The sequence below is a fragment of the Euprymna scolopes genome, chromosome 29 (genome assembly GCF_053919585.1).
Source record: "Euprymna scolopes isolate OS-2025 chromosome 29, ASM5391958v1, whole genome shotgun sequence".
Taxonomy (NCBI): domain Eukaryota; kingdom Metazoa; phylum Mollusca; class Cephalopoda; order Sepiida; family Sepiolidae; genus Euprymna; species Euprymna scolopes.
Window position 1 is genome coordinate 74,861,901 of NC_136510.1, and position 21,933 is coordinate 74,883,833.

Below are 21,933 nucleotides of genomic sequence, written 5' to 3' on the forward strand. Positions count from 1 at the left end.
AAGTCAACACCATAGTGATCTCTTTGAGCAATCAGGTGGCTAGAGGCAGACCCTGGGTGTGGCAGCAGGACTGTGCCAGCCCACAAGTCCAAAGTGACCCAGGCTTAGCTTCAGAAGGAGTGCTACGACTTTGTACCATTATCTCACTTTGTTTAAGACCTGAACCCGCTGGACTACTTCGTTTGATCATACGTTGAGAACATCACCAACATGACCTCCCACAACACTAAAGCCAGCCTACTACATAATCAAATTACCCGAATTAATTTTTTTCAATAAAAGTTTTAAAATAAAGCTGTTTTTAGTGTTTTCTTTAGAGCAACAAATTTATCATTCCACCTTGACATTGCACTGCAGAGAATGTACCGTTGATTTTATAAAATTATCTGTAAATAATGACTTCACTTAAAGTTTAAAATGCAAGAGTCAAGTATCATGATGCAACTGTGCTCTAAAATGAAACATTCATTCTGAACATGCTCCTGTCTTATCAAAGAATCTACAGTTGATTTTATAGGCTGGGCCTTTCTGCTTGTGCGGTGATAAAATTTCTCAAATGCACTTGTGATGTTAGGTTGTATAAAAGTGTTAACTTTAATTGAAATCTGACTTCTTTAACAGGATTTTTCAATTAATGATTTTTGATACTTATGAGATGCATTCCAATACAAAACCTATGTAAGAACACTCCCAAACACATCAAGTATCTTCGTGTGGAGAAAAAGAAATCAACCCAATTGTTTTTGAAAACTTGCCAGTTGAAATTTCCAAGCTTTCACTTAAAAATAAAAATTGTAGCAATTAAGAAATAGGAACTTTGCAAGGAAACAAACCTCTTTTCCTGATTTTCCACAAAATGAACACATTTTACATTCTATGCATTGCCACCGCAACGTCTTTACTTTCGATGTCAGATCAGTGGAGAATTTTAAGCAAGAGGGATGACCTACAAAGAAAAATACAAAAATACTTTCAATATAACATTATTGTAGAGAGAAAGAGCAATGATAACATTATAGGGAGTGACTTCATAAAAAGGTTAATAGTGTAGTCTATGGGTTTGGTGTCAATTCCTATTAAGATAATTGCAATGTTTTCACTGTTTGGAAAAGTATTAATGCATTTCCTATTTTGAAACAGACAGCTACCTAGCCACAAACTTTTAGTCAGTTCAAGTCAGATGTGAGACAATTAGTGCAGGATTCTTTAAAACACTGTTCTCTTGCAAATTGAAAATAGTTAAATCGAGGTTAACCCCTTTCTCTAGTCAGGTATTCCATCTTCCCATTTTTAGTTGTAATCACAATAAATTCATTGCAGTTTAGAAATCATAGACTGCCAGATTGACTATATTAATGTAATTGGTACACAGGTGGTGTACAATGAAAAAGCTCCGGAGATAGGGGAGAAATAATCTGAATCAAATGATGGCATTTGCTTCCATACAACTAAAGATTTCTCCAATAACTGAACACCATTTGCACAAGAATAAAAAAAAAAAAAAAAAGTTCAACATTAACAAGGATTAATGAACTGCATTCATTCTAGTAGTTTATTATGTATCTGATATCAATACAATTTCCAATGGAGTTAGCGGTTTTATTTATAGAAAGAGATCTAAATCGTTTTATAGGGGAAAAGAAAACTTTCTCCAATAAAACTAAAATGGAATCTTTGGTACAAAAGCCGGCCTGCTTTGTAAACTAAATAAATAGCACATTCGATCATTTAGAACTTAATTACACTATCACCATCTGTCTGAAATTGACATTATAATATGAATTCTATTAATGTATTGTTGTTCTATTTTTTTTTAATGCTCAATTCAGTTTCCTATATTTCAGTGCTCAATTGACAGGAGTGTAGTATCTATTCCTTGATCATGAAACCATCCTTTCAGTCATTACCAACCTTTTAAGGGTTAGTGTAGTACATGTTTATTTGTTACAATACCATCACCACAAACATTACTTCCCTTTGTTAGTATCTTCTGTCGACATGATACCATACTCCCAGGAATTATCTTGTGTGTGTGTGTAGTGATGAACAAAAATATTTGACCTCTGGCCAGATATTTTTGAGAGTTTATTTTAATAAATATTTTAATGCAAAACAAAAATATGCTTTAAAACATTTTTCTTGCGTTCATTTATACATTTGACAAATAAGTTTTGTAAATAAAAAGTATGTATTTTTAATTTTAAAATTTGCATTTGTAACATTTGTTTAATTGGTTCACTGACTTAATCGGATTTGGACCTTAGAATTCCCCAAATTCTCAATAACTAGTCATGACATTTTTTTTGAAATTTTACATGAAGTTACAACTACCCAAGGGAGGAAATGTAACATTCTTGGATTTTTGATAAAACTTCTGGTTGCATCCCCAAGAGGTCAAAATGACCCAAAATAGCACTTTTCGGGACAAAATTTTTTCAGACTATTAAATTTTGCTGAAAATTACCCAAAAGCAAGATCACATGGATATACATCTGGAAATGTAACATTTGACCCTGGGAAAATTCTGGGGCTTAAGCCTCAGGGTGTTTTAGGGGTGAAAAACATACCTTTAGGGGCTAATATTTTTTTTTTATTTTTCTCTTAAAATTCATACTTGTGTCTAATTAGGGGTTTTAAATGGTACCAAATTTTAAAAAATTAAGGCATCGTATCATGAAATAATGTGGTTTGGCTGTTTTAACTTAATACTTTACATCAGGCCAGGGGTTTAAATGGCCAAAATAGGTAACAGTTCTATGATTAATTTTGGCTAACAATACAAGGAAAGTAACTCTTGTACACTCGATTTTACAAATATTGATTATATTGATGAAATTGAACTTTAATACATGTGATTGGTTTACAATATAAGGTTGGAAACTAGTAAGCAGGCAACTCAATTTTTTTTAAAGTGCCTTCTACCCATGAAGATCCAATCTTTATCTAACTATACCCTCATGGGGAGGCAAGTAACTAAAATCATGTCAATTTGGATTTGTTTTACAATCCACAGAGATTCGAAAAAGTGGTAAAAAAACAAATATATAACAAATACATGTTAACAAAGGCAAAATAAGTTTCTCTTCTGCATAATTGGATAAGTTATTTTTTTAAATATTCAGAGCAGAAAAAAATATAATCAATTGTGAATGGTGGTGGACATAAAAAGTGATGTCCAATTTAATGTAAAGTGACATCACTATTTCCAGGCCTTTGTAACAATTTAAGACTCAGGACTAATAACCATTTTTTCCTATAAGAGATAAATTGTGTGTGCTTTACCTTTAAAAGTGATTTTGTGTGGTTTTACGACTTTGCTGGTTGGACTTAGGGTTAGACAAAAAATATTAATTACCTGTTCAAAAAAGTTTGAATGACCAAGACTTTAAGAACCATTTCAATATAAATTTATAGGAAAAACCGATCCTCTACTTTCAATTCTAAAATATTTTTTGGGGGGTGGTCACACCTAATTGTCTAAGAAAGGCAGAATCTCATTTTTGGAGCGGATAGTTAAGGGTCCTTATCTACTGTTAAATATATATATATATATATTTTTAATTTGCCAAACTTCTTAAATGTTTTCCCTTTATATATTTTTTCCAAACTTGCAAAAAGTTTCATCTTGTGCTTATTTCCCCCTTCATACACTTGTGTCATTTTAACTGGTGCCACTTTTACCTACCTTCCCAACCTCGCCTTTCAGAATGGTTCTAAAATGTATTAATTTACGTATACATTTGTTGCTTGCTTTTTTTATGGACTTCTTTTTTTAAGAACTCCACAAATATGAGAAAAATTAATATTTGTAAAATTAAACTTTTACAATTCTTAATTTTTCTGATATTTGGAGAATTTCTTCGGCAATATTCAATATTTAGATCTGCCATTGTTGTGATGTTTAATTTGTAATACATTTAAATTAATTTTTAATAAATACGGTTTGATTCTATTATTTTTCTGGCAAAACAAAAATTATCATTCTGTGAAAAACAGAAAACTAGCTGATAACATTTGGCCGAAATTTTGAGAGCTAACCGCTCCAACCTAATCCCAAAACTAGAGAGAGAGAGAGTAAACACAGATTATTTTGTATATTCATATGTTTTTGTAGGGTACAAAATTAAAATCTTGTGTCTTTCTTTTTTGGAGATTTTTTGTTTTCGAAACTTTCAGATGGCAAAGTTAAAAATCTGGCGATTTTTTGGAGATTTTATTCCTCTGATCTAGCATTTAAAAAAAAATTTCAGATGGCGAAGTGAAAAGATTTTATTTTGCTACTTACAAGATAACAAAATTGTGATTAATGCTTTTACTGAAATTGCTTCATTACCTTTTATTCAAAAACATGATAAAGGCATCAGTCGGGGGGGGGGGAACATGTTCTTATTAAATGATATTCACTTAATTTTTCTTAAATAAACATTTTAGATAAACTTGAAAATCTACATGAAACATAATTAAAAAATATTAGTTAGTTTAGAATTCAACTGGAAGCAGTTTATCATTTTGAGTCTTGAGATTAAATTAAGAGTAATTGTCTTTAGTGAAATTTTAATGTATTAAAACAACAAAATGGATATTTAACCTTGGAGGTATCAGCATGACGGATTTGTTCAATTTTTAAGTTAATTTTTGGTTAAAAACAAAGTTGAAGTACGATTAACATACATGATCAGTTATAGTGATGTTATTTCCTCACACAAAAAAAACTTGTAATAATGTAACATTGCAAAAGCGTTGCTTGGTAACAACTATAAAAGGAGATTTTTGTATTTTCTAGCATTTTGAACATCCAAAATTTTTTTATCTTAATCGAATTTATATTTTGATTTTGAGCCTTTGCAGACGATTCTAGTATAAGTTCCAAAATATCTGTAACAAATACTGGATCGGATTTTGTTTTTACAACAAATTGATCATTTAATGATTATTTAATGCACGAAAAGGCTATCTATTATAAGCAATTCGTTGAACACAAGTTGCTATTTTTACCTATTAATCATGGAGGACTCAAATTTGTAATTTTCTTCAATACCAATATGTGAATAATGACAAGAATCCACCATCCATTAGGCCAATCACACTCACTTTGAAATATATAAGTATCTGTGTGGCAGTCAGAGTTTTAAAAACAGGTTTAGACCTGTTGACCTCTGAGGAAGATTAAATCTGGATAAATGCGTATATAATAGGAGGAGACTTTGATGGTATGGCCACATTGAAAGAATGAATAATAGTTCATGAGTTAGTAGACAAAAAAAAAACAAAAAAACATCGAGGTGACAGATTCAGTTCACAAGGGAAAACCAAAGAAAACATGGGTGGGAGTGATAAAAATGAACACGAGGAAAAGAGGTCGGGCTGGAAAAAGGTTAATTTGGAAGTTAATTTTGAAAAGCTGACCAACACATACCAAGATGTAAAACAGATGTTAAACTGAATATGAGGATATACACACAAGAAAATGCTAGCATCAATCAGCAGCTGTTGATTGGTGCATTAATATTATTTGTAAACAATTTTGTTTTTAACCAACTTGGTGACAAGTGCACAATTTCATAAATCAATATCCTAATTATCAAGCAGTGTTTGCTGTAACAACTTAAAGGGGATCATACTAACTCACACAGAGGTGGTTCCAACTAAACCATTACATGCATTGTTAAAAAATTCATAATAGAAAAAAAAAAATTTGCACTAATGTAGAGAAATACAGATGCCCACTCGCTCTTCGATATTGCTTTCAGCCTAGTCAGGTTAAGGTACATTTTTTTTAAAAGATATGTGTCAGAGAAACTTGGACAACAATTAATTCACCATTTTAAAAACGTTCTGATAGGCAACCTTTGAAATCACCTTTCCTAAACTTTCATCTCTATGTAAAGTTATGTACAGGATCTACTCCTAAGCTAATAAACTGCTCAGCATAAATTTTGAAACAGGTGCAGTGTCAAAAAAAAAAAAAAAAAAAAAAAAAAATGCTGTAGTTTTATTGTTACATGAAAAAAAAAAAAAAAAGGTAAAAAAGGGTGTGGAAATCCCATGAGAAAATGCAATGTCTTGGATTTGTGTGAAATTTTATCAGTTCATAAATATTTCCCAAATTTCAGTTTCTTTACAGTATTTAAAAAGGAATGCATAATTTAGGTATAAACTTCCATATTAAAATTTAAACATTAGAGATTTGCATCAAATTTAATCCATGGTCATTAGACACCAATGAAGAAAGTTACCCTGAATTTGAATTTTTTAAAACTCAAAGTTTAAGACTTAAGTTTCAGACATTTTATAAAATCAAAATCATGTAGTGAATTATTAATAAAAATCGAAATAAGGATTCTATACATAAGGTTCAATATCATTATATCTCAAGTTTCATCTTTGTAAGAGCACAATTATTTCAGAACCATTCTGTTTAGGAAATCAATTTTACCAGTTTTGCAATGTGTATTCTTCTGCTAACAATAATATATATATATATATATATATATATACACACACACACCATATTAGGAAAGAAAGAAATGAATTGGCTGCATCATGTGTTTTATGTAGATCTTCAATTTAGCCAATCAAAGAAATGCAGTTGGTGATATATAGGCAGTCCATCAGCTGTGTATAATCTGCTGAAGACATCAACTAAACTAAATACACCTAAGGAAGAAACTTCTAGGAGGATATTGAATTCACAAGCAGTCCACAAAAATTTAAGAAGCCATCAGATTCTTGAAGCAAACACGGATTTCTGTTTAAATATGAGAACATGCAAGTTTCCTCTGTGAATAATAGTCCTCTACTGCATTTGTAGGCCATTGTAGGGAATCCAGTGACAGGTTGGTTTAAGACCTGATTATAGCACCGAGATTTTACTCTCACAACCAACCTGTTTAATAAAATCAGTGTTGCACAGTGAATGTATAAAATGACCAGTATATCATTTTAAGACCAACAGGAGCATACCTCCATTAGCCAGTACAGGTATACCAACCCTTTTTATAAAATTTATTCTAACTTTAACACCTGGTGATTAAACTTGATCATAACACTGGATCAATATAACCATCTTTCTGTTTATAGTTTAAAGAAATTCAGTCATTTTTAAAATCACACACACACACACACACATCAATATTTTAAAGCCAAACAAGTGCAGAATATCTTTCAATAAATAAACATTTATTTATTAAAATCAAATGTGATATTTTGATTCAGAATCTTCATGAGAAAATTTTTTTTCTTTTTTATTTGCCATGGCGATAGTAATGCATTGGCATGCATATATTTATGACTTTTCACTGAGTAACCTTGTCTACCTTTTATCAAGTCTAATCTCTTTCTCTTTTACCATTCGTCATCTCAAAAAATAAAATGTTGCACATGTGATATGCATGGATAGTTAAAAGGTGTCTGCAGAGTTTAGACACCAGAAAGCATTTCTGCATGACTTCATTGTGTCCTCACTGCTGTTTAAATGAAAACTTTCCAGATGGTTAAGGTGAAGCGATTTTGCTACCATTCTTCAAGAAAAGTGACAGAAAGCTGTGTTTAAACCAAAGAAGCATCAATCTGAATTTACAATGCAGCAACGGCATTTGCAGTTTCATTGCTAATGTAATTTCACTTGGTACGTAAGGTTTGCATGTGTCCTTAGGATAACTTATGTTCAGGTAGAGGCTGCACTGACCAATATTTAGCCTTTGTGCACTCTTGAGCAGTAACGGGCCCATCAGAAATCAGTTTCATTGTTTTTATATCAGTTGATCGATCTCTACATAATGTAGGCGGAAGGCATCTCCATAAAGTGACTATTATAAAAATCTTATCAGCTTGAGCTCAGGTTTTGTGTATGGCAAGAAATTGAAGACCTTTGATGAGAGTTAGGCACTTTCTGAAGCCAGTTTTAATTACATCAGCAGCTATGTTTTCAACATAAATCAACAGAATATTGCTGTGAAAAGGGAGCATGAATAGACCTGGTTTACGTAGATGATATTGTTATTCAAGGTTCAATAGCGGTTAATAGAAGTCGGATCATACAGAGGAGGGGAAAGGGAGTTGATTTAGATGTGGAGATCTTCCTCTATCTTGGCACACAGTGGTACTGTCTGGTCAAGGAATGGTGGAGGTCAATATACTGCATTGATGCTGCAAATTTTATTTTTGTGCACCTGCAGCAATGCCTATAAGACATGGGAGAATTGTGGTTACTAAGTGATTGTTTGGACTATTCTTCTTCAAGGTACTGAAACATAGCTGATGAGTGTTACCAACCAACAGAAACTCAAAGTATTCAACAATTACACTTCATAGAATTCTGCATTGACAGAGTGCCAATAATGAACCTGTAATTCCTTTGCACTGCTGTAGTAATGTCTTCAGGAATTTTGTTATTCTCATCATTGCTAAGCAAGAGAATTGATCCAAAACATTCTACTCATGCCTCCACTATCCAACTGGTACAAATGTGTTAGTTGAAAACCTGGGCAGCTACCATCAATAACTGGGGCAAATCTCTGGCCCATAAGTGTTTTACTGATGAGCCAAAATGAGGGCAAACTCGAGTCTAAGGCTTCAAGTCTGTTACTGTCATTCGCATATGCACAAGCAAAGATATATAAATATCATGGCATCACAATAAAACAGTTGATTTAAGAGTCAAATCAACCACAGATTTGGAATAAGCACCTTCAATCCAATGCACAGATATTAGAAGTTGTTGAATCTTTTTAAACACATTGTTAAATTAAATGTATATAAAAATAAGATTAGAAACTAATTTTTTAGTGTTCCTTCTAGCCAATCAAACTAATTATTTACTTTGGAGACAAAACATTAATCTATTTAAAAAAAAAACCCAAAAAAAAAAAACCACTAAAATATTTGAATTTTCAATAATATATTTTTTACTTTTATAAGAATCTGAAAACTTTAGATAATTGAACGAGTTTAAATCTGTGCAGAGACATCCTTTCAGAGAACTTATAAACTATATAAGTATGTTAAAAAGACAACCTGTTTTCAGATCTGAAACAAAATCGGACAATTTTTTTAAAGAAATCTTGTATTTACAGATACTTCAGCTAGTGTACACACATCTGTAGTTTCAACAAGATTGATGCTATTCTAAATGGCAATGGTTCATATAAAAATGTAAAACTGAGGTGGGGATGAGGAGAATGAAACTGCAAAATAAGTATGAATTGCTCATTCCAATATTAATTACAAAAAAAAGAATAAACATACCAAGCCATCAAAAAATACTACTAAAAACCAAATAATAAAAAAAACTACACAGGATAAACTGCATAAGATTAAAAACAAAAAATGTTATAACCACAAAAAGTATATTTAATAAAAAAAATAATCATCACTATCTAACCATATTTGCCAACTATTGATAGCAGTCCGTGGCTGGTAGTAAAGTATAAAATTTATAGTGAACTAAGATATATAGATTTTTAGATAATCCATGCAGATTATGCCTGAGCAAGAAACTAGAAATGTTTAACATTTACTAACTGCAAATGCAAAACGGCTACAATCTATAGACAAACCTTATTTTGAACTATCTGTTTTTTTTTTAAAAGTAAATTGAACCAAAAAATAATTACCATAGATAATGTAAACAAGGTCAATTTAACCTACTTGAGAAAAGGAGGTCAAAGAATTAGAAATCAAACTTTGACAGGAATGGGAGCAGATGTGTAGCAGTGTTTTGTATAGCCAATAAAAACTAGTAGGTGTAATAGGTAAGATGCAAGTGTAAAATTATTTGCTTATACAAAAGATGGTAGAATATTAATTTACGGTTGTCTTGAGAAATTCCTTTGCGGAATGAAGCAAATGTTTTTGCGTAGCTTACTTGCTATAAGCACTTTATATACAAAATAAAATATTTTTGGAAAATATCAACAAGCATATCAGATGGAGATCGGAAGATACCTCATTCAAAACATGAAAACATCTGAGATGGGAAAAGTTGTCTGAATAATCCAAGTTATCCCCATCTTACACAAAAATTTAATATGAAACTATAAAGATTCTGAATTAAGATCATAAATTACTGCAGTGAATTCTATCCTTCATTAAAATACACATGAAATAGAATAAGTTTCACTAAGGCTGATAAAATTGCAAAGTTGACAGCTTTATTTTAATTTTGTGAATATCAAAATTAATTGGGCCAATCCAGCTTACTTCAACAAGGAGCTATCTCCTGAAAGGTCTCCATTTGTTTTCCAATTTTCACTATCACTTTAAATCTATGAGTGTGAGTGTTCCTTAAAGTCCCAATGATGTTCTTAAAGGGTTTGAAATATCTACATTGATTTTTGGACAAGAATATTTGTTTTTGAGTCATTAGTCTTCTCTAAAAAGAATTACTTATCAATATGGTGGACTAAATATAGGGGTTTAAGTTGTCTTTACAAAAGAAATCCAGATTAAATTTTTAGTCAATAAAATATTTTACCTTACCAAATTGTTTTTATATGGTCCAAATCAGGTTTTTAATTGATAAAAGAAAAAAAATAAAATGAATTTTAAACTTGTCTAACTTAATTTCTTTTTATGATCCAAAAAACATTGTTACTTTTAAATAACTAAATTAACCTTTTTCTGAAAATTATCTTGGCCACCTTATTTAAAGAAGCTGTTATGTAACATATCCCAAATTTGTGACTTTTCTAATTTTTATACTCAGATTCCCCCATTTTCACATGAATCTTTTTCATCTTTAGTAAAATGAATGATCTTAAGATTTCAAAAAATTCAGACGATGAACACTGAAAAATTAGAATCCCAAAGATATAACAAAAACTACTTCAAAGTATAGGTGTACAAGCATCAATAAAATTTCCCAAGTTGCCCATTTTTTCAAATGCACATAAAATCTGGAGACGACTCAAGATGAAATGTTTAGAAATTCTCAAACTTATAGATCAAAAGAGGTGATGAAAATTTGATAACAGGACACCCTTGTTGAATTTGACAGGAACAAGCCTATTTGAATTTTATTACAAGAGGTTTTCAGTTTATAAACTCATATAATTATTTTGAACTTAATCCATTAAGTTGAAGAATAATCCATTTTTTTTTTTTTGTAAATTTTAAAATGAACCCAGAAATAAAATGCATTTGCAAAATGAATTACGGTTACAAAAATCCATTCAGTGCATGGCAAAGTATAAAACGTACCATAAACTGGTGATATTTTAAAGGATTTTTTGTTCTACAAAGTTTTTTTTTTTTAAGTTATTAATTACATTTATTTTTGGATAAGAATAAAATGTCAAGTGTACAAAAATCAGACATTTGACACAATTTGCTCTTTTGCATCATCAACGTGTAAAAGTTGCCAAAGTGACTCATGAGATGGTGTGCATGGAAAAGGGGCAATATCTTAAGTAAAACCTGCCATTAGTTCTTGCAATCTGACAATGTGAATTTTGTTTCAAGGAGAGATCACATATCAGTTGACCGATCAAATCTGATAAAGAATGACGGAATCAACTTCATGAAAATATATATGAAACAATAAGGGAATTGGTATTGGTGAATCATCGTTATCCAATGAGAAAGATTAAAATACTCACAAATTATTTCTTCCTTTACATAATAATCATAATAAAAAACAAAACAAAAAGAAACACTACAGATTTAAAAGCTAACATTATATAGTTTGCCTGGTTTACAGCAGAGCAACTATCATCATCTGGTTTCGAAATTTAAGGTCATACTGCATAGTCAAAACACTTAGGCTTCACCGTCATGCAAGATAGCAAAGTGAACACAAATTGGAAAAACTTTGAAGGAAATGTAAGGATTGGTAGCAGATTTCTAATCCTTTCTCAAATACAACAGTGAGCTGGGATAGTACATTTGCAACCATTATCAACATGAACCGTTTTGGTTATTCAGTGTTGAAACAACACAATGGATATTTGAAGAAAAATTACTATTTTCTACTTAGTTGAAGGGGAAGTAGTTGGTTTGATATTTTTTTATCAGCAAAGTCTAACAATATAATAGATAGGATTTCATAACCTGAACGAGAATCTATTGCACCAACCATGCACACCTTTTTATCTATAAAAGTCTATTGATAAACAAGACAAAAGATAGAAATATCACATACATAGAGGTGGAGATGAAGCATGGAAATATAACTACCTTGACTCAAGGCTAGACACAAAGAAAGATATCAAAAGACGAAAAGGACTCGTTTTAGATGCATATGACCCATGGGTTCATCCTCAACAAGCATGTCACTGAAATAAAGCAGAGTGTACTTACATGCATCCAAAGCATTTTCCAGTGCAGTCTGGAGCTATGAACACTGACCAAAACATCAAAATATAACATTAAGGCTTTTCAAAGGAATAGCAAATCAGCTGGCCAACAACAATCTCAAAGAAAGACATCTATATTCGCATTGAAGTAAAATCATGAAATACTATTACACTTAGAAGACTCTAATCTTTGACCATTTAATGAGACTGCTATCAGAAACAGGTGCATGGTAAGCACTTTATAAAACTTACCAAAAGAATATTTGAATGACCAAAGATGACGTGGCTTGACCAAATGACACAAACTGCAAATACTTGAAAACGACAAACGTATCTTCAAAGTCTGATGCTCCAACAGAAATGACAGCATGATGTTAATAAGTATGTGGTGATGATTTCTGCATGCAGTTTTAGTCTTCAATTCAAACCACTTTGCATTATTTAATGACAAAAAAAAGTAACAGATTAAATAACTACACAAAATAAGAACTTCAGTAAGAACACCCAATGCAGATATAATTAGATTCTCATATAAACAAAATATTTCCTACTTTGTTCTTATTGTCTGAATAAATATCAAATAGGGTTTCTGTCCCTTTCTTTCTTTAGTTTAATCACCCCCCCCCTCCCATACATATTTTGGTACAGAGTGACTTTCATCACTTTTAAGTGATTTCTATCATTTATTCATTGTATGTATCCAATGATGTCAGAAATTTTAATTTTAGAGAAAAATAGTTACATTTTGAATAGATAATTCAATGACGCAAATGTTATTTAAATTGCTAAATATTTCAGAATTCATTTTTTTTTTTATAAATAAGCTAGGAGAAATATGACCAGAATTAATTTGAGAATACATTTTAAGTCTATCATTATTTCGCATGTATTGTGTACACTGGCAGTTTATATTATCTTTCGACTTACTTGAAAATTACCTAGCCTGTTAAGGTTTTACTACATATCTCATAATTTTACTTGTACGACTGTTAATTAGAATAATGGACATGTCCAGATATAAAGATTAAGAACTTATGCCTGACATTGTTAACATTTTTCTACTGTTTTAAAAAGCCCCTTTCTTTTAACCATTAAGTTACATTACAAAATGTTAAATATACTTAGAAAAAAAAAAAAACATTCAGATAAAAAATCTCTTCTGTAAAATATAGCTACATCTACAATAGAAAAATATATTAATCTGACAATGGAGAAAAAAAGACAACTTGAATTGATGTAATTTAAACAGATTTAGCTAGTGAATACGTTAACATATTCATACTTTAAACAAATCTTTGGTACATTGTGGCTATTGTTGATTAGTAATTATTAGCAGTATTCACTTGGTGTTAGCTGTGTTGAGATATATTGCTGGTCTGACGATTGCTTAGAAAAAAAAAAAATATATTAGTTATGTTTACAATTTTTGCATTGAAATTTTCTTTAAAAAAGTTAAAAATAAGTCTTAATATGAGGTCAAGTAATAGAACAAAATATTACCAAAGTGATGTTTTGAAGTCATTTCATAAAAAGGTATTTTTTGTTTTTATTTAATGAGAACTTTTTAAAGTTGTATTCCTAATATTTGTGCGCATTAGAAAATTATACACCCCCCCCAAAAAAAACAGACAGCTATAGAACTACAAATAGCTTTAACAAATTGAAAGATTAGTTTTTATTAAAATATTTTGACTTTTTAGATACATTCTTCTTAAATATTCTTTGCTTAATTTCATTTTATGAAAAATCTATTAAAATGAATAAATAGGATAAATGAATTTTGTTTCTTTATGTTCTAACACATTTCATTTTATGGATCAAACTGATAATTACCCCTAGAAACCCCAAATGAAATCTAAGAAAAATGTTAAGGCATCTCTTAGATTCCTTGAAAAATTTAACCCTTATTGAAATTTATTTAAATATTAAACACATATCTAAGGAAATGGCAAACACTACAGGAAGACCTCCAATCTGTAGTGGAATGGGGTCAAAAATGGATTGTCACATTAAATGCTGCCAAGATTAAGCTTCCTTCAATAATTACAAGAAACCTTTCCTACCAATAATAGCAATGGTCACAAACACATTATCTGAAAGTACTTCTTTTAAACTCCTCGGCCTAATGTTCACATGGAACATGAATTGGAACAAATACATTAAGAGCATTGCCAAGGCTGCTGCGAAGAAGGTGGGCTCTCTCTAACATGCTAGAAAGCTACTCACGTCTGAAATGATCCTGTACCTCTATAAGGCCACAATTCGCCCATGTATAGAGTATTGTTGTCACATTTGGGCTGGTGCATCTGCTACTATTCTCTTACTCCTGGACAAGGTTTAAAAGAGGGTCGCCAACCCGATAGGTCCTGAACTGTCATCTAAGCTTCAGCCTCTGTCCCATCGACGAAATGTTGCATCCCCCAGCCTGTTAAGTATTTTAATGGTGAATGCTCTGACGAACTAAAAGCACTTATGCCCCCTCGATGTAAATAACCCCAACAAGCAGTTAAATCCCATCTCTACCCAGTAGAGATCCCTAGGTGTAAGAAAGCCTTCTACTCCAATAGTTTCTTCCCCAAAACTGCTAGACTTTGGAACTCTCTTCTGGGATTCTGCTTTCCCAACTGTATTGACATGCAGAAGTTCAAGTGTAATGTGAACAAACATCTTGCTGCTCATTTCCCTTCATAATATCCCTGCAACTTATGTCCCCGATAGCAGCACCCCTACTTCAAAGTGGCACTGTGCCAGATTTGCAAAACTATTCTCAACAGACTTTCTTGTCTATATGAAACATTTTGATTATTTGAGAGAGGAGGCAATAGTCATTTATGTAATATCAAATTAACAATGAATTATTTTTAATTGGATAGATCAAATCAATTTCATGCTATACACAATTTCTAAGTGGACATCCTAACAAAATAGAAGTTGGCTGCATAAAATAATTGACATTTTTTCATTTTTATATTGCACTTTGTTGATTTAATTTCAAAGTCAAAAAAAGGTCCATGAATCGTCAGATTGCAACAGTATTCAACTTACCACTATTTCCACAATCAGCACATGAGATCAATTCCTCAGGTACACTATTCCGATTTTGATCAGCACTTCCTAAACAAAAGCTACATAATGGAATAGGCTGGGCTCGTTTCTGAAAAAGAAAAATAAATAATCAAATGCATAAGACATCAGAAGAGACATGTAAGCAATTTATATTTTTATATTGATTAAAATTACCAACATAATACAAAAAGGTTGCTGAATATAAGCAAGGTAATTAAAGTCAATCAAGTTTACTGACATTTCTTTCATCCTAATTTCAAATATGCAAATGTAAAACAATATCACAAGTTCATTTTTATAAGAATTTTTGTGATAAGGATCATTTAATTTGTATTATTCAAACTACTATTCTCATCTTGATTCTTTTATGTTTTGGCTAATGTAATCTTGCATTTTAGGTGCATCTTTTCAGACTTTGGAACCTATAGGGAATTTCTAGCCAAATTATTTAATTTGATCCACTGAGGTAGATTATTCTCATCCTGTCAGTCACGACAGAGTATAAGTGTTAATTTTGTTATTCTTAGTAATCATCACTTGCAATAAGGATTGAACCTTCAACTTCCAAAAAAGAATGTTTAAGACGTTGATTAACAATTACTCCTAAGTGAGTCCTTTTAACATTGAAGTTTATTTGTAACAAGTTAAAAGCTGCTCTCTACTTTAAAGCTTATTCCAACAGAAACCTACTTGGTCTTTCAGATGCTATTATTAGGAACTAACTAGATGGACCTCATGGAAATTGCATAGCTATTTTTTGTCATCGATCTGTATAATTTACTATTATTACTATTACTTTTGAAATGTATGGCAGGTTTAATCAGAAGAGAAAATTATCTTCTCCCATAAACATTGTCAAAATATTTAAATATATAAAATGTATGTTTATTTATTGAAAGTAGTAACAGTTTAAATCTTTTTAAAAATAATCTCTTATTGTACCTATTTACAATGCCTCCCCACGGGACAGAGACACGGGGGTGTTTTTTTTAACGTGGAGAAAAGGTACAAAAATAAAAATTGTCTCAGTCGTGAAGGATTTCTCCTCCACTGAAAGAGAATGAGAAATGGAAGTGCCGCATCTGAAGAACAGATACTACACTTTGATCTTGGGCAACAAATTTTACTTTTGAACTTATTTATAATTACATCAATTAGATATACATTAAAATTACACTTCATTTTAAAATAGGTCAAGTCAAACTTTTGTTTTTTTCTTTTAAACTTAGCAACACCAATTAATTTTCATTTTATCTGATCAGATTTTTTTTTTTTTTAATATTGGTGTGAAAGGTGATACGTACATACAAACAAAAAGTGAATAAGCTTATACAGATAATTGTTATGTTGTGATGTAGAAGATCAATTTAAATTTTTTTAATTTTTTCCATATTATTGGAGTCCATTTGTTACATTAGATGGCAAACAGCCAAAGACATGAAGACCACTGATATGTCATATACATCATCAAGTTAATGTTATGAGCTATTGACATTTCAAGCCAATTCTGAAAATATTTTCAGAGACAATCCATCTAAATTATCTATACTTTTCCACAAACACACAATACATTTCTAAATGTTAAAATATTCTTACTATTAAATGTGTTTTAACTAAACAAACTTAGATTAAACTGGAAACAGAATAAGGATTTTCAGTGTTTCTTCAGAATAAGATTGAAAATTAAAAGCTGCAAAATTGAATTTCTATTAAAAACCAATGTTATCTATTTAATAGTTATGTCGCAATTAGTAACATTACTGCATTATTACATAAAACATGTACTTTCATGATTACAAGATTCATTCATGCACCATTATTTTTGGGGGAAATGTAACAAGACAGACTACAGTTATCTCCCTTGTTTATTATTTAAGTATAACTTGCAATTTTTTCGAAAAAATAAAATAAAATGCTGAATGCAACTACAAGGCAGTTTTCTCCAACCATCCATTCTCATGCAAAATACATTTACATAGTTCCTACACAACTGAATGATTTTCTCAAGCATATTACTAATTTATCTCCTTTAGATATAACTAAATATTAGTGCTAGGATGATTAATCAGAATCGGAATTGATATCTGAAAAATTGGTGCCTATTTTCTGATGTCAAAACAATTCTGTCTTTTTTTTTTATTTGATCCTGTTTAAACAAAAATCTTCCATTGCTGGTAATAATGATAAAATAATAAATATTTATTGATTTTAAATTATCAGTAAAGCTAAAATCGATAGATCATCCTCCACAAGTGTATTTTGACGTTTAAGAAAATATCTACATCTTTAACATGTGTTTTTACGAAAAACGGGGGAAATAATCTTATAGTTAAATAATTAAAGATTTATAAAGAATCAGAATCGGTAATTGTATCGGAATCAAAAAAAAATATTGGAATCGTCCCATCACTACTAAATACACAACATGTCATATACACACATGCATCTGCAACCACGACAAATTACGTTGTTCTAAATAAAAATGAAATCATGGCATAACTGGATGAATGCTGAATATAATTAAATCCTTCTTAGATAAGCGGAAAATCCAGGTTGTCCTCGATGTATGTACATCCAAACATGACATTAGTGCGAGAGTACATCAGGAGTCGATCCTTGGATCTTTATCATTCCTGATATTCACAAATGACTAGTGATGAGACGATTCCAATATTTTTCCTGATTCTGATACAATTACAGATTCTGATTCTTTATAAATCTCTAAATATTTAACTATAGAGTTGTTATTTTTCCCAATTACCATAAAAACATGTTAAATGCGCATATATTTTCTCAAACGGAAAAATACACTTGTAGGGGTTGATTGATAGATGTTAGTTTTACTGGAAGTTTAAAATCAATATTTATTATTTTATCATTACTACCAGTAGTAGAAGATTTTGTTTTAAATAAAATCAAATAAAAAAGACAAAAGAATCATTTTGACATTGGAAAATTGGCACATTTTTTTCTGATTCCAACAGCTATGATTTTTCTGATTATGATTAATCGTCCAAACACTACAAATACCTAATTGTGTTGGAAACTGGTATATTGATGCTAATGACACAGCACCATAATAGTCATGAGGGGGAAAACGAATGTACACATATCTACAGCAATGGGAGAAACTAGGATAAACCTTAGAAAGGACCCCCAGTCTGTAATGGAATCTAGCCACAAATAGATGATAACATTTACTGCTATTAAGACTAAGCTTCTTTAACAATAACAAGAAATGTTCTTAACAACCAATAAGACATGACTAATAACATCCTACCCGAGAGTTTATTGCTCAAACTCCTCAGCTTAACATTTATAGGCAACATGAATTGGAACAAATACATTGAGGATTTTACCAAGGCTATTTGTTGCAAAGAAGGTGGGTACACTCTACTGTGCTAGAAGATTACCCCCCCCCCCCCAAAGTATCCTGTATCTCTAGAAAATCATCATTCACCCATGCATGGAGTATTGTTGTGACATCTACTACCAGTTTTTCTTGTCTTAGTGTATAAGATAAAAAGTCTCCAATCTAATTCTATTAAAAAGATCTAACCCCAGTACCATCACTGCAATGTTGCATCCCTGTGTGTTTTACAAATACTTTAATAGAATATGCCCCCAACAAATTAATTACACTTGTACCTCCCTCCTCTTGACATACTTACACCTGATAAACCTGTCTAGCAACAAAATCCTACCCTTTTAGAATTTCCTTCCTGTTCCTCTCATTGTATTAACATGTAGAAATTTAAATGTAATGTGAACAGATATCCTGCTCATCTCACATAGTCCCTAGTAGATAAGGCCCCAAATAGTAACCCCTTATGTCCAAGTGGCAAATATGCCTTATTTGGGGTGAACAAGAGGTAAAATAATTATTTTTTGTATTATTTAGATTATTATTCTCATCTTGGTTGTTTTCGCAGATGTAACCTATGACCATCTTCATCGGATGTTATTGGTGAACAATGAAAGTTTTTTTTATTTTTGCTTTCCCAATGAACACAGCCATTAGAAATTCAAAACGCAAATAGTGCTAAGTCTATTTCTTTCTTTTTATAAATTCGGGTCCATTCCATTTTTTTATGATGAATGTATATGCATGCATCAACATTTTTAGGTTAATGATTATAATTGTACCTTTGTCATGTTTTCTACTGATTTAAAAGGATCCACAGCAGTTAAAACTTGGCCATAAACATCTTGAAAGCAAGTACAGACATTTGCTGTGCGAAACAAAGGTGCGATTGATTATAGTATGGTAACCAAATGATGAAAGAAACATGATTGTGTTGCAACTACCTCCACTATCAGGTAAGATCATGCTAGATTCTGATGTTGTACTCTGAGGCACATAGCTAAATCTAGAGTAGCACTGAGAGTGTCAGGCAAGTTTCACATTTTACAATCTAGTGCGGTCTGTCATTGCCTTACAACCTCAGCATAAACACCTGAAGCTGGCAAACTATGCCTCACAAATAGAAAATAAAAACAAACTTTTTGACTTGTAAAAGACTGAACTAAAAAAAAAAACAAAAAAAAACAACTGGTGTATAAATAATTTTATCAAATATGTTAACTTACTGTAAAAGTACATATTCCAAATGTGTTAAGCGATAAACATTTATGGGAAAATATGGCATTTACTTTGTTTAAAGGTTCTTTTAGTGTTCAGTTTCAGTCGCAAGAGTTTGTGTATCATTTCATTTTTGTGAAAGTAGCACTTTCACCAGGGGTTTCTTCTTACCATCTCTTTCTGAGACACCATGTTGTTTAGTATCAGCAATGTACATTCTGCTACTCTGCAGTCAGTTGAGAAAATGGTTCAGCCCATTCGCCAACTACAAATACCATTTTGCTAGTGTTAGTTTTTGCAAAGGTATCGCTGTCCTTTCACATACACTGTTTGCTGTTCTCAAATGGTCACCCATCTAGTACTGACCAGGCTCAATTGCAGATAATAATTTTGAGATAAGGCCTGAAAATGGGATAGAGTATTTATTTCTATAATTTTCAATGGGAATTAATAAGTACCCTGGAGTCATCCTGCGCAAAGTTCTAAATCTCGCATTATCGTTTCCATATTATTTTCAAATTATAAATAAAATAAAATTTTTTATTTCTTTTTATTGAATATCTGATAGTAACATAAAACTCACATCACAATATTATTGTACCACCTTTGATCAAAATGAAATATATTTATCCAACTACCTTGGCAAATTGAGGTCCATAATATACATAATTAAAGGGGTCATGAATTGAAAAAGGATTGGTAACAAGTACATAACACTATTGTAGGAACTGAATAGGAACTGCAACATGAATCACTTTGATTGGATACAGGGTCAAAGAGAATAACACTCCTCCAAACTGACAGTCTCCTGTCTGTTTTTCTGCCAACTCAACTAAAAAAATTAAGATCAACAGTGACTGGCTTCATTGGCAATATTGGGCACAGGAACAGATGCAACTCGAGTTGCAGAAAGTGGGCTGCCTAGGCCTTCACTTCATCACGGAGTTGGGCAGCAACAAAACACCACACACAACATGTTCAACAGCAGTATGCTGCAGGCTCTGCTATATAGATAAAAAAATCTGGTTGACTACTGTGGCAGGAACTGATCATCCTCTTAGAATGCAATCAAGCATCGCATGACAGTCAGCAGTGGTTAGCAAACAGGGTGGCAAATGCAGTAAATTCAATCAAGTTTAAGAAATGGGTTAGCCACCTTAGTGAAAGGACAGTAATAGAGTGGTTAGCAATCAATATCAAGTGCAGGCTTGACCAACCAGCAAAAAGATGGTGCAATTGGAAGTGACAAGATCTGCAACAAAATTGGGTGGACTGATACAAGAGAGATTCTTGTTGTGTTCTATACTAACCAGTGAGGAAAGATTGAATAAATAAATAGGCGAGGGAGGGGCTACGAGAAGTTTGTGACGAGACATGTTTGTATAATTTACACTTGCACTTAGTGACCACTATCATAAGATTCATAAGATTGTTTATCAAATATTTAGGAACACAATTTTCCTGGAATACTACTCACATCCAGAAGAGAGAATACCAGTCTCAGGATGGTTCCATAACATGGAGACACTTTTGAAAACTAATTGTAAGTTAGACACCAAAATATTTCAAGATAAATTTAAATAGGAATGTGAGTAGTCATCAATGTCCAAAGGTTAACTAATTTGCATATTGCTTTACAAAAAGAAGTCATTAACAGTTCTTTTCCTTATTTAATAACCATTTTCATTTCACATTTACCTACACTTCTATTGATGAATATTTTAAAAGATTTGAGACATAAACGGTCGTTTTTGGTCCTTTCAAGTCAATTTACTTCAGATGGGGGTTGGGGTTGTGATTCTTGGTTTCCTTATTCTTCCAAGGAAACTGGTTCTATGGATGCTACCTTTGAGTTGAACACTATAGCCAGGAAAATCAATGACAGCCATTGGCAATAATGCATAACTCTTCATAGAAGAGCATTCTAGGCAGTTGACAAAGTATATCTAAGCATTAAAATCCTCTTACTTGGTAGTTTGGAAGTAAGATACC

General features: G+C 31.6%; 1 protein-coding gene across 6 annotated transcripts in view; it reads right to left on the bottom strand.

The window, feature by feature from the left end:
* Positions 1-21,933, bottom strand: part of LOC145252724 (uncharacterized) — a 104,011-nt gene that overhangs the window by 59,917 nt on the left and 22,161 nt on the right. For all 6 annotated transcript variants that reach the window (XM_080112575.1, XM_080112574.1, XM_080112573.1 and 3 more), the window contains exons 2-3: positions 15,339-15,447; positions 834-946 (exon numbers count right to left, since the gene is read on the bottom strand). In XM_080112575.1, the coding sequence (XP_079968701.1) occupies positions 834-946; positions 15,339-15,447 (222 nt within the window). The remainder of the gene's footprint in view (positions 1-833; positions 947-15,338; positions 15,448-21,933) is intronic.